General features: G+C 47.8%; 1 protein-coding gene and 1 long non-coding RNA gene across 10 annotated transcripts in view; one reads left to right on the top strand and one right to left on the bottom strand.

The window, feature by feature from the left end:
• Window positions 1-12,413, bottom strand: part of NWD1 (NACHT and WD repeat domain containing 1) — a 95,476-nt gene that overhangs the window by 33,332 nt on the left and 49,731 nt on the right. For all 9 annotated transcript variants that reach the window (XM_055239132.2, XM_055239135.2, XM_055239138.2 and 6 more), the window contains 2 exons: window positions 10,498-10,695; window positions 4,565-4,687 (listed from right to left, as the gene is read on the bottom strand). In XM_055239132.2, coding sequence (XP_055095107.1) covers window positions 4,565-4,687; window positions 10,498-10,695 — 321 coding nt within the window. The remainder of the gene's footprint in view (window positions 1-4,564; window positions 4,688-10,497; window positions 10,696-12,413) is intronic.
• Window positions 6,919-12,413, top strand: part of LOC129460809 (uncharacterized) — a 137,076-nt gene continuing 131,581 nt past the window's right edge. The window contains exon 1 of the long non-coding RNA XR_008650311.2: window positions 6,919-7,389. This is a non-coding gene — a long non-coding RNA (uncharacterized lncRNA). The remainder of the gene's footprint in view (window positions 7,390-12,413) is intronic.

Raw genomic sequence — 12,413 nt, 5'->3', positions numbered from 1 at the left:
TGGGATTACAGGCGTGACCCACCGTGCCGGGCCACTCCTGTATATTTTAAATCATCTCTAGGTTACTTACAATACCTAATATGGCATACATGCTCTATAAATAGTTGTCATACTGCATTGTTTGGGGAACAATGACAATAAAGATCTGTGCATGTTTTGTCCAGATGCAGTTAACTATTTTTTTCCCAAATATTTTCCTTTGTAAAAATTTTATTTATTTATTTTAAGAGACAGGGTCTTAAAATTTATTTATATTTATTTATTTTATTATTTTATTTTTATTTTATTTAATTATTATTTTATTATTTTTTATTTTTTGAGATGGAGTTTTGCTCTTTTTGCCCAGGCTGGAGTGCAGTGGCGAGATCTCGGCTCACTGCAACCTCCACTTCCTGGGTTCAAGTGATTCTCCTGCCTCAGCCTCCCGAGTAGCTGGGATTACAGGTGTACATCACCACACCTGGCTGATTTTGTATTTTTAGTAGAGACAGGGTTTCGCCATGTTAGCCAGGCTGGCCTCAAACTCCTGATCTCAGGTGATCCACCCACCTCGGCCTCCCAAAGTGCTAGGATTACAGGCACGAGCCACTGTGCCCAGCCTTAAAATTTATTTTTAAGAGACAGGTACAGCGACTTATGCCTGTAATCCCAGCAGTTCAGGAGGCTTAGGTGGGAGGATGGCTTGATGCCAGGAATTCAAGACCAGCCTGGGAAACATGGTGAGACCCAGTCTCTACAAAAAATGTTTAAAAAATTAGCTGGGCATGGTGGCATGCACCTGTGGTCCTAGCTCTTCAGGAGGCTGAGGTGGGAGGATTGCTTGAGCCTGGGATGTCAAGATTGTAGAGAACCGTGATTGCGCCATTGTACTACAGTCTGGATGACAGAATGAGATCTTGAGGAAAAAAAAGAGGGAGGAAGGAAGGAGAAAAAGAAAGAAAGAGAAAGAAAGTGAAAGACAGAAAGAAAGAGAGAAAGAAAGAAAGAAGGAGAAAGAAAAAGAAGAAAGAAGAAAAGAAAGAAAGAAAGAAAGAAAGAAAGAAAGAAAGAAAGAAAGAAAGAAAGAAAGAAAGAAAAAGAGAAAGAAAGAGAGAAGGAAGGAAGGAAGGGGAAGGGAGGAAGGGAGAGAAGGGAAGGAAGGGAAGGAAAGGAAGGAAGGAAGGAAGGAAGGAAGGAAGGAAGGAAGGAAGGAAGAGAGAAAGAGAGAAGGAAAGAAAAAGAAACACATCCAACAACAACCAAAAGACAGGATCTCACTCTGTTGTCCAGGCTAAACTCAAACTCCTGGGCTCCAAGCATCCTCCTGTCTCAGCCTCCCAAGTAGCTGGGACTACAGGCACACACCACCGCACCCAGCTTTTCCAAATATTTTCAATCTACAGTCGGTTGAATCTATAGATGCAAAACCCACAGATATGGAGGGCCAACAATACTTTTGATTTTTCAAAAGATTGTGTTATAATATTATGTATCTTGTCAATTGAGCTTTTTAGGGCACCCCTTTAAGTTTTTAAAAAATTTGAATATGTCATATCTAATAGGAATTTGATTCAGCTCTTTAGACCTTCTCTACCCCCATCCATTTTTCTGTTTGTCTGTTTTTTTTGGAAACAAGGTCTCACTCTGTCACCCTGGATAGAATACAGTGGTGCAAACATGGCTCACTGCAGCCTCCAACTCCTGGACTCAAGCAACCCTCCTGGCTCAGCCTCTCATGTAGCTGGGACTTCAGGTGCACACGACCACACCTGCCTAATTTGAAACACTTTTTTTTTCAGAGATGAGGTCTTGCTATGTTGCACAGGCTGGTCTTGAATTCTGGGCCTCAAGTGATCCTCCCATCTTCCAAAGTGCTGGGATTACAGGTGTGAGTCCTGTTTTCTTAATTAGATAAAATGCCCAGCCTGTTTTCTTAATTAGATAAAAGGGTTAGATTAGATTTTTTTTCTTTTTTTTTTTTTTTGAGATGGAGTCTCGCTCTGTCGCCCAGGCTGGAGTGCAGTGGCGCAATCTCAGCTCACTGCAAGCTCCACCTCCCGGGTTCATGCCATTCTCCTGCCTCAGCCTCCCACATAGCTGGGACTACAGGCGCCCACCACCACACCCAGCTAATTTTTTTTTTGTATTTTTCGTAGAGACGGGGTTTCACCGTTAGCCAGGATGGTCTCAATCTCCTGACCTTGCGATCCACCAGCCTAGGCCTCCCAAAATGCTGAGATTACAGGCTTGAGCCACCGCAGCCGGCCTAGATTAGATTCTTTCTAAAGCTAATTTTCTATGGCTTGATTCTGTTAAATGTATTTTTTAAACACATGGGATATTTTAACTTATTTATTCAACAGCTAAGCATAGAGTATGTTGAATAAAACATAACCCTTGCCCTCAAACAAAGTAATAAGATCTCAGGTCAACAAATAAATGTAGTCTTGCTTTTTTTTTTTTTTTTTTTTTTGAGATAGGGTCTCGCTGTATTGCATAGGCTGTAGTACAGTGGTGTAATCATAGCTCACTATAGCCCCAACCTCCTGGGCTCAAGTGATTCTCATGCCCCAGCCTCCCAAGTAGCTGGGACTACAGGTGTGCACCACCATGCCTGGCTAATTTTTGCATTTTTTGTAGAGATGTGGGTTCACCATGTTGCCCAAGCTGGTCTCAAAATCCTGAGCTTAAATGATCTGCCTGCCTCAGCCTCCTAAAGTCCTGGGATAAGCCACCACACCCAGCCAACTGTAGTCTTAACCAATGTGGTCTTACGTATATCAAGCTGCAGGAGAGTACAAGGGAGCTAATTATGAACTCTACTGTGGGAATCATCTCTCCCAAAGGGAGGACCCTTGAGATTAGTCTTCAAGAATGAATAGTTTTCCATCCTAGTCCTGACCTTGGTCTATCTCTCTTCAGCATCTAGAACAGGGCCTGGTACACAGCAGACACTCAACAATTGATTATAGAAATAAGCCATATCTGTTAAGGGACTATGTAGAAATAAACAACCTTACTTAGGATCTGAGGTCGACAAATGCAAAAAGGACCACAATTCTTTACCCTTCCTGATCCACACCCTTGGCAATATGACTTTGCAGCTCCTCTCATCAAAAAATGAAGCCTAGGCCGGGTGTGGTGGCTCACACCTGTAATCTCAGCACTTTGGGAGGACAAGGCAAGAGGATTGCTTGAGCTCAGGAGCTTGAGACCAGCCTGAACAACATAGTGAGATCCTATCTCTACCAAAAAATACAAAAATTAGCCAGGTGTGGTGGTGTGTGTCTGTAGTCCCAACTACTCAAGAGGCTGAGGTGGGAGGATTGCTTGAGCCCAGGAGGCTGAGGGTGCAGTGAGCTGAGATTGTGCCACTGCACTCCAGCTTGGGCAACAGAGCAAGACCCTTTCAGAAAAAAGAAAGAAAAAAAGAAAAGGTAAAGAAAAAAGAAGGGAAGGGAAGGGAAGGGGAAAAGAAGGCAGAAAGCCTATTTAGCCTATTTCCCTACTGGACTGCTCTTGTGAATTCCTTTGGTCAAGAAAATGTGAATGTGACCAGGTGCCAACTCCAAGTCCAGGCTTAAGAGATTCTGTGAGTGCCTACTTGTTTTCTTGAAACCCTGCCTTTGGCTGGGCACGGTGGCTCACGCCTGTAATCCCAGCACTTTGGGAGGACGAGGTGGGTGGATCCCAAGGTCAGGAGATCGAGACCATCCTGGCTAACATGGTGAAACCCCATCTCTACTAAAAAATACAAAAAATTAGCCGGGCGTGGTGGCGGGGGCCTGCAGTCCCAGCTACTCGGAAGGCTGAGGCAGGAGAATGGTGTGAACCTGGGAGGCGGAGCTTGCAGTGAGCCGAGATCGCGCCACTGCACTCTAGCCTGGGCGACAGAGCAAGACTCCGTCTCAAAAAAAGAAAAAGAAAAGAAAGAAACCCTGCCTTTGCTGGGGATGAGAGACCTGAAGGATGCCGAATGATGAGAGACCACATGGAGCAAAGTTGAGTTGCCTCATTTGAAAACATTCAGATTCAGCCAGCTCCTAGATGATCCACTGACTGACTGCAGATACATGAGCAAGCCCAGCTGAGAGCAGAAAACCGCCCAGCTGAGTCCAGCTGTTTGTGGCTCAAATTTGTAATCCCAGCTACTTGGTAAGCTAAGGAGGGAGGATCACTTGAGCCCAAGAGTTTCGGACCAGCCTGGGCAACATAGCAAGACCCCATTTCTAAAAACATTAAAAAACTAGCTGGGTATAATGATATGTGCTTGTAGTCCAAGCTACTCAGGAGGCTGAGGCAGGAGGATCACTTGGGCCCAGGAGTTTGAGGCTGCAGTGAGTTATAAACACACCACTGCACTCCAGCCTGGGCAATACAGTGAGATCCCACATTTAAAAAGAAAAAGAAATGGCTTGTTTGAAACTACTGTGTTTGGGGATGGTTCGTTATGCAACTATAGCTAAGTGATGCAGGAACAAAGGCCAGGGTTTCAACACAGAGAAGTGAATCTGTGGGGAAAGGGCTCTGAGAACCGACTGTTCACTATGGAAGCTGACCACAAACCCCACTTCCCAAGTCTCACCTGTGTGTCCAGTTAGCATGTGGATCACATGTTGCTCTTCCATGTCCCACACAGCCATGATGCCATCCTGGGTGCCAATCACCAGCAGCTTCTCCTCCACACCCCATGCCATGGCAGTGATGCCTGCAGCCACACAGAGGCAACAGCAATGATCTCAGTTCCTGTGTCCAAGTATTCAGCTATGGGGTCCTCTAATGAGTCCCCCACTTCACAGATAAGACAACTGAGGCATGGAGAGATTTGGTCCCCTGCCCAAAGCTACACAGCAAGGATTAGATTCACAGACTCAGATGCACAGATTCACACTCTGGCCTGTGACATTCACTTCGCTCTTAGGTAGGGAAGGGGGCTGCACCACAGTGTGGTCATAAGTGTCTGTCTAGACCAGCAGTGCTCACCCAGGGGACACATATCGGTGTCTGGAGACATCTTGAGGTGCCACAATGGGACAAGGATGCTCAAGGACACTACTGCCATCTGGTGGGTGCAGGCCAGGGATGCTGCTCAACACCCAACAATGCATAACAACTCCATCCCAGAGGAAGATTCAGCCCCAGAAATCAGCAATGCCATGGCTGAGAAACCCTGCCTTAGTTGAAGAAAACTCAGAAACAAAATTACATTGGCCATGGCCGGGCACGGTGGCTCATGCCTACAATCCCAACACTTTGGGAGGCCGAGATGGGCAGATCACTTGAGATCAGGAGTTCAAGACCAGCCTGTCCAACATGGAGAAACCCAGTCTCTACTAAAAATATAAAAATTAGCCAGGCGTAGTGAAGCATACCTGTAATCCCAGCTACTTGGGAGGCTGAGGCAAGAGAATGACTTGAGCCCAGGAGGTGGAGGTTGCAGTGAGCTGAGATCACACCACTGCACTCCAACCTGGGTGAGAGGGAGACTCTGTCTCAACAAAAAAAAAAAAAGAAAGAAAGAAAGAAAGAAATTATATTGGCTGAGAATGAGGATTATGTTTTTGACATCTCTGAGTTCAACCGGTGTAGAAAAGCAAGGGCTGATGTCCTAAAGAAAAAAATATATATTTGCCAATGAATTGGGCAAACACATCCCAAGGCTCTCTGCCTGGTGGAGTTTGATTAAAATATCACTGCAAAGAGAGAAGGGCCAAGATATATTGGAGAAAATGTGGGCCTAGACATTAAGAAACTGAACTTTCTGAATGTCCTGGAGTAAAGAAAGGAAGTCCTTTTCCTTCTCTGTGCCTCTCCCACATGTGTAAAATGGGTGGTGTTGAATCAGAGCCAGTCAAGCTCTGAGAACACAGAATTTTTTTCCACCTCATCGGGACAGAGAGTAAGGAGATGGGATTTGTTTTCTTTTCCTTTCTTCTCCTCCCCTTCCCTCCCTTTCCCTTCCCTCCCCTTCCTTCCCTTTCCCTTCCCTCCCCCTTCTGCCCTTCCTTCCCTTTCCCTTCCCTCCCCTTCTCTTCCTTCCCCTTCCCTTTCCCTTCCCCCCCCTTCCCCCCCCTTCCTCCCCTTTTTTTCCTTTCCCTTCTCTCCCCTTCCCTTCCTTCCCCTCCCCTTTCTCTTTCCTTCCCCTTTCCCCTCCCCTCCCCTTCCCCCCTCTTCCCTTCCCTTTCCCCACCCCTTCCTTCCCCTCCCCTTCTCTCCCTCTTCCCTCCCCTTCCCTTCCCTCCCCTCCCCTTCCCTTCCCTCCCCTCCCCTTCCCTTCCCTTCCCTCCCCTTTCTCCTTTCCTCCTTTTTCCCCTCCTCTCCCTTTCCCTTCCCCTTCCCTCCCCTTTCCCCTCCCTTCCACTTTCCCCTCCCCTCCCCTTTCCCCTCCCCTCCTTCCCCTCCCCTTCTCTCCATCTTCACTCCTGTCCCTTTCCCACCCCTCCCCTCCCCTTCCCTTTCCTCCCCTTTCCCTTCTCCTTCCCTCCTCTTCCCTCCTCTCCCATTCCCTCCCCTTTCCTTCCCTTCCTTCCCCTTTCCCTTCCCCTTCCCTCCCCTTCCCTCTTCTTCCCTCCCCTCCCTTACCCTCCCCTCCCCTTCTCTCCTCTTTCCCCTCCCCTTCCCTCCCCTCCCCTTTCCCCTCCCCTTCCCTTCCGTCCCCTTTCCCCTCCCCTTCCCTTCCCTCCTCTTTCCCCTCCCCTCCCCTTCCCTCCCCTTCCCTTTCTTCCCCTTTCCCCTTCCCTTCCCTCCTCTTTCCCCTCCCCTCCCCTTCCCTCCCCTTCCCTTTCTTCCCCTTTCCCCTTCCCTTCCCTCTTCCCTCCCCTTTCCCTTCCCTCCAGTTCCTTCCCTCTTCCCTCTCCTTTCCCTCCCTTCCCCTCCCCACTCTCCTTCCCTTCCTTTTCTTCTTCTTTTTTTTTTTTTTTTCCAGATAGGGTCTCACTCTGTCACCCAGGCTGGAGTGCAGTGCCACAATCATAGCTCACTGCAGCCTCGAACTCTTGGGCTCAAGCCAGTCTCCCATCTTAGCCTCCTGAGTAGCTGAGACTATAGGCACATGCCACCATGACCAGCTTTTTTTTTTTTAACTTTTTGTAGAGACAGGGTCTCCTTATGTTGCCCAGGCTGGTCTTGAACATCTGGGCCCAAGAGATCCTCTGGCCTTGGCCTCCCAAAGAGCTGGGATTATAGGCATAAATCACTGTGCTCAGCCTCTTTTACTTTTTTTCTCATGCACTCATCGTGTGACCTTGGAAATATTAACTCATACTTTTCATTTTTTTTTTTTTTTGAGACGGAGTTTTACTCTTTCGCCCAGGCTGGAGTGCAGTGGCATGATCTCCGCTCACTGCAACTTCCGCCTTCCAGTTTCAAGCAATTCTCCTGCCTCAGCCTCCAGAGTAGCTGGGATTACAGGTGCCCGCTACAATGCCCAGCTAGTTTTTGTATTTTCAGTAGACACAGGGTTTCACCATGTAGGCCAGGCTGGTCTTGAACTCCTGACCTCGTGATCCACCTGCCTAGACCTCCCAAAGCGCTGGGATTACAAGTGTGAGCCACCATGCCTGGCCATAATTTTCATTTTAAAAATGAATAAACTGAAGCCCACACAGGTAAGAACTTTCTCAACTTTAACAGAACTAGAGAATGTACAATGGGGCACAGTGGATCTGAAACACAGAACATTTCCCTGCCCCAGAGATGACAAAAATGTCACACTAAGTTGTAACTTCCTAGGCCTGTGCCATGACAGACATCATTAATCAATCACAGCACTATGTGCGATTTGTGCCCCCATAGTCATTCTATCATCTCACCTTTAGTAATAAAACCCAAAAGCTCATAGATTTTAGCTGAGTACATGGTTATCTGCACAAAGACCATATTTCCCTGGCTGAGCACAGTGGCTCACCCCTGTAATCCCAGCACTTTGGGAGGCCAAGGTAGGCGATCACCTGAGGTCAGGAGTTTCAGACCAGCCTGGCTAACATGGTAAAACCCCGTCTCTACCAAAAACATAAAAATTAGCCAGGCATGGTGGCATGTGCCTGTAATCCCAGCTACTCGGGAGGCTGAAGCAGGAAAATGGCTTGAACCTGGGAAGCAGAGGTGCAGTAAGCCGAGATTGTGCCACTGCACTCCAGCCTGAGTGACAAGAGCAAAACTCCATATAAAAAATAAAAATAAAACTATAAATATAAAAACATATCTCCCAGGCTTCCTTACAGTTGGAGAAATCCAAGTCCTTGCCAATGAGACAGGAGTGGAAATATTTAGTTCTGCTTCTAGGTTGTGCCCTTAAAATGAAAAGACCTGCCATCTGCTTCTCCTATTTCCCACTGGCTGGAATGCCATCTTGATGGTAGGAGCTGGAGCAGCCATATTGGGCCAATGAGGACAGCCCTACACTGAAAATGGCAGAGCAGCCAGATTGAAGGAGTATGGGTCCCAGACACCCTAAAGACTCCCTTTTGCCTCTGCTTTTGCTTGAACTATTTCATAAGAGAGAATTAAACTCCTATTTTATTTAAGCCACTGATATTTTGGCCATTTTTTTACAACATCTGAGCCTATATCCTAACAAATACACACTCTTTCCCACTAAGCTAGCTTCAGTCTCAGAATCCTCAACACAGCATTCTAGTGGCTGCCCCTAAATCAACTCCATATGTATTGTACTTAGTGTCTCTTAGCATTTCTATTTTGAAAATAATGTGCCTGGGGAGTGCAGCTCTCACTGCCAGGTCATGTGGCACAGTGAGGAGCTCTGACATTTGAACCACAAGTGAATTCAGTGGTCTCACAATCAATGTGAGAGATCGTGGGTAGGCAGATAAATAGATGGGTGAATGGAGGTAAATGAGTGGGTAGACAGGTGGCTAGTTGGATGAGTGAGTGGGTGAATGGATGGGCAGGTAGATGGGTAGATGGAGGAATCAGTTTCTAGATGAAATTGAAGTGAGAAAGTTGATGAATGGCTAAGCGTGTGGATGGGTGGAGGGGTAAGTGAGTGAATGGAAGATGATCAGATGAAGAAAATGGAAGGATAACTGGGTAGAGGGGTAGATGACTGATGGGTGGATAGATGAGAGGAAGGAAGAAAGAAAGAAAGGGTTGAAGGATGAATGAATGGATGAATGGATGGGTGAGTGGATGGATGGAAGGAAAGGTGTGTAGGTGGGTGAGTGGATGGAAGGGTGGGTGGATGGATGGATGAAAGGATGGGAAGGTGGTTTGATGAATGGATGGATGGATAGATTAATGAAAGGGTGGGTAAATGATTGGATGAATGGATGAATAATGGATGGGTGGATGGATGAATGGGGCGAGATAAATGAAACAGTGGTAGGGTAGATGGATAGATGGATGGATGGGTGGATGGGTGGATGGGTGGATGGATGGAACAGTGGAACAGTAGATGGATGAAAGAGTGGGAGGGTAGATGGATTTATAGGTGGGGGATAGATGGATGGAAAGGTGGCAGGGTGGGTAGATGGATGGGTGGATGGGTGGGAGGATGGATGGATGGATGGATGGATGGATGGATGGATGGATAGGAAAGTGGTTTGATAAATGAATTGATGGATAAATGGAAGGGTGGGTAGATGATTGGATGAATGGACAAGTGATGTATGAATGGGTGGGTGGATGAGTGAATGGATGGATAGATGGATGGAAGGGTGGGAGGATAGATGGATGGGAGAGTGGGAAGATGGATGGATGGATGGGGCAGTAGGTGGATGGAAGGGTGGCAGAGAAAATGGGTGGATGAATGGATGGGTGGGTGGGAGGGTGGTGGATGGATGGATGGATAGATGAATGGAAGGGTGGGAGTGTAGATAGATGGATGAATGGATGGGAGGGTAATTGGATGGAAGAGTAGGAAGGTGAATTAATGGATAGATGGATGGATAGATGGATGGATGAATGGATGGGTGGGTGGGAGGGTGGTGGATGGACGGATAGATGAATGGAAGGGTAGGAGGTAGATAGATGAATGAATGGATGGGAGGATAATTGGATGGAAGAGTAGGAAGGTGAATGAAAGGATGGATGGATAGATGGATGGATGAATGGAAGGAAGAAAAAAAAGAATGACAAATGGATGGCAAAACCTAAATCCTCTCCTCTCCCTTACATTCTGGGATTCCAAGGGCTGCTTACAGTTCCATCAGCTTCTAAGGGGCCTGTCAGGCATCAGTTCCTAGCTTTCAGAATTACTAGCATGAGCTTGTAAATAGCTGAAACTGTCAGATGGGCACCAATCCTTTGGAGATGGGAAGCTTGGAGGCATCCCCTAGCATCAGGCTCATTAGCAGAATTTATATGAGTCATCTACAGTCCCTTGGGGTGGGGTAGAAGAGCTGATTCGGCATGAGACAGCAGGGGCAGGCTCTGATGGCACGCTTGGGGCCTCCCAACTAGCACAGGGGAGTCCCAGAGGACAACCTCCAACACCAGGCCTTCACTGCCCCCAGGCAAGCAGGTGCCTGTTGGGATTTTTGCTATGCTGGGGAGACTCACCTTTGTGACAACCGCTGAGGGTTGCCCGGAGGGGTCCTCCCGGAGGCTGGAGGAATCCTCCGAGGGGCACCAGCACAGGGTGTGCACACAACCGGAACCAGTTCTGAGCCTGTTGGCATAGCTGTCCCACCAGTGCTGGATGTGAGGTGGTGAAGAAATGGAGTCTGGCCAGAAGTTCTGTGTACAGGAGGCTCCTCTCTGCAACAAAGGGGTGTAGACTAAGTTGCCTGGATTGAGCCCCCTGTACCCTCCCTGCCAATTGAGTCTCCGCTCCCTGCAGGGGCTCCAGGACAAAAGAAAAGGCACAATACTTCAGCTACTGGCCTCTACTGTCCGCTCCTGTCTCCTTCTCTGCTCTCTAGACACACTTACCCTTGCTTCAAATGCACCCAGCTGTTTCCAGTCCCCAGCCTTTGCCCATGTTGCCTAGAATGCTTCCCTTTCCTTCCTCCCTCCCTCCTTCTCTCCCTCCCTCCTTCTCTCCCTCCCTCCTTCTCTCCCTCCCTCCCTTCCTTTCTTCCTTCTTCTTTTATCACACTCTGTTGTCCCGGCTGGAGTGCAGTGGCATGATCAAAGCTCACTGCAGCCTCAAACTTCTGAGCTCAAGCAGTCCTCCCATCTTAGCCTCCCAAATACTAGCGGCTACAGGCATGTGCCACCACACTCAGCTAATTTATTTGTTTGTTTTATTTTATTTTATTTTATTTTATTTTTGAGATGGAGTTTCAGCCTGTCACCTAGGTTGGAGTGCAATGGCGCGATATTGGCTCACGGCAACCTGCACGTCCCAGGTTCAAGTGATTCTCCTGCCTCAGCCTCCCTAATAGCTGGGACTACAGGTGCCCGCCACCACACCCAACTAATTTTTGTGTGTCTAGTGGAAATGGGGTTTCACCATGTTGGCTAGGCTGACCTCAAGTGATCCACCTGCCTTGGCCTCCTAAAGTGCTGGGATTACAGGGGTGAGCCACCGCGCCTGGCTATTCATTTTTTTAGAGGCAGGGTCTCACTCTGTCACCCAGGCTGGAGTGCAGTGGCACGATCGCAGCTCACTGCAGCCTCAAACTCCTGGGCTCAAGCGATCTTCCGGCCACAGCCTCGAGAGTAGCTGGGACTGCAGATGCACGTCACCACGCCTGGTTAGTTTTTTATTTTTTGTAGAGATAGGGTCTCGTTATGTTGCCCAGGCTGGTCTCAAACTCCTGAGCTCAAGATATCCTCCTTCCTCGACCCCTCAAAGCTCCCGAATTATAGGCGTGAGCCACTGTGCTCAGACCCAGCCTTTTCAATAAAAGTAGGATCAGAGGAGGGATATATTGGAAATCTTTGTACCTTTCACTCAATTTTGCTGTGAACCTAAAACTGTTCTATAAAAAATGGGCTATTAAGAAAAATTAGCCGAGCATGGTGGCGTGCGGGCCTGCAATCCCAGCTACTCGGGAGGCTGAGATAGGAGAATCACTGGAACCCGGGAGGCAGAAGTTGGGTGACAGAGCGAGCCTCCTTCTCAAAAAAAAAAAAAAAAAAGGGACTCTTGATCGCGTTGGATCTTTTAGGATGTTATGTTGAATGGTCCCCGTTTCCCAGCTTGCTTGGATGTACGGAGAGCGCATGGTTGTCCAGCAGCGCCCTCTGGTGATAACATTTGTTCCTACACCTACTCCTTGTGCTGCGGGAGCCACAGGTTGTCAAGGGGCTTTGCAGGGAACGTGCTGAGAGATCTGGGCTTTTATATCTTCCTTAAACTGGGAAGTCATGCCCAAGGCTGTTTTCCTGGGAAGTTGCTCCATCAAGGTTTACAACTCCTGGCGAGCGCCTCTCGCGTTATTTTTCTTTCCAGTTGCCTTAAATTCCAGTTGTTTGGTATGCTGTTCCATCTCGTTCTCTTTATTTATTTGTGTATTTTGAGACAGAGT

This window comes from Symphalangus syndactylus, chromosome 13, assembly GCF_028878055.3.
Source record: "Symphalangus syndactylus isolate Jambi chromosome 13, NHGRI_mSymSyn1-v2.1_pri, whole genome shotgun sequence".
NCBI lineage: Eukaryota > Metazoa > Chordata > Mammalia > Primates > Hylobatidae > Symphalangus > Symphalangus syndactylus.
Note: the sequence above shows the minus strand (reverse complement) of the source record. Positions and strands in the feature narration are given on the sequence as shown.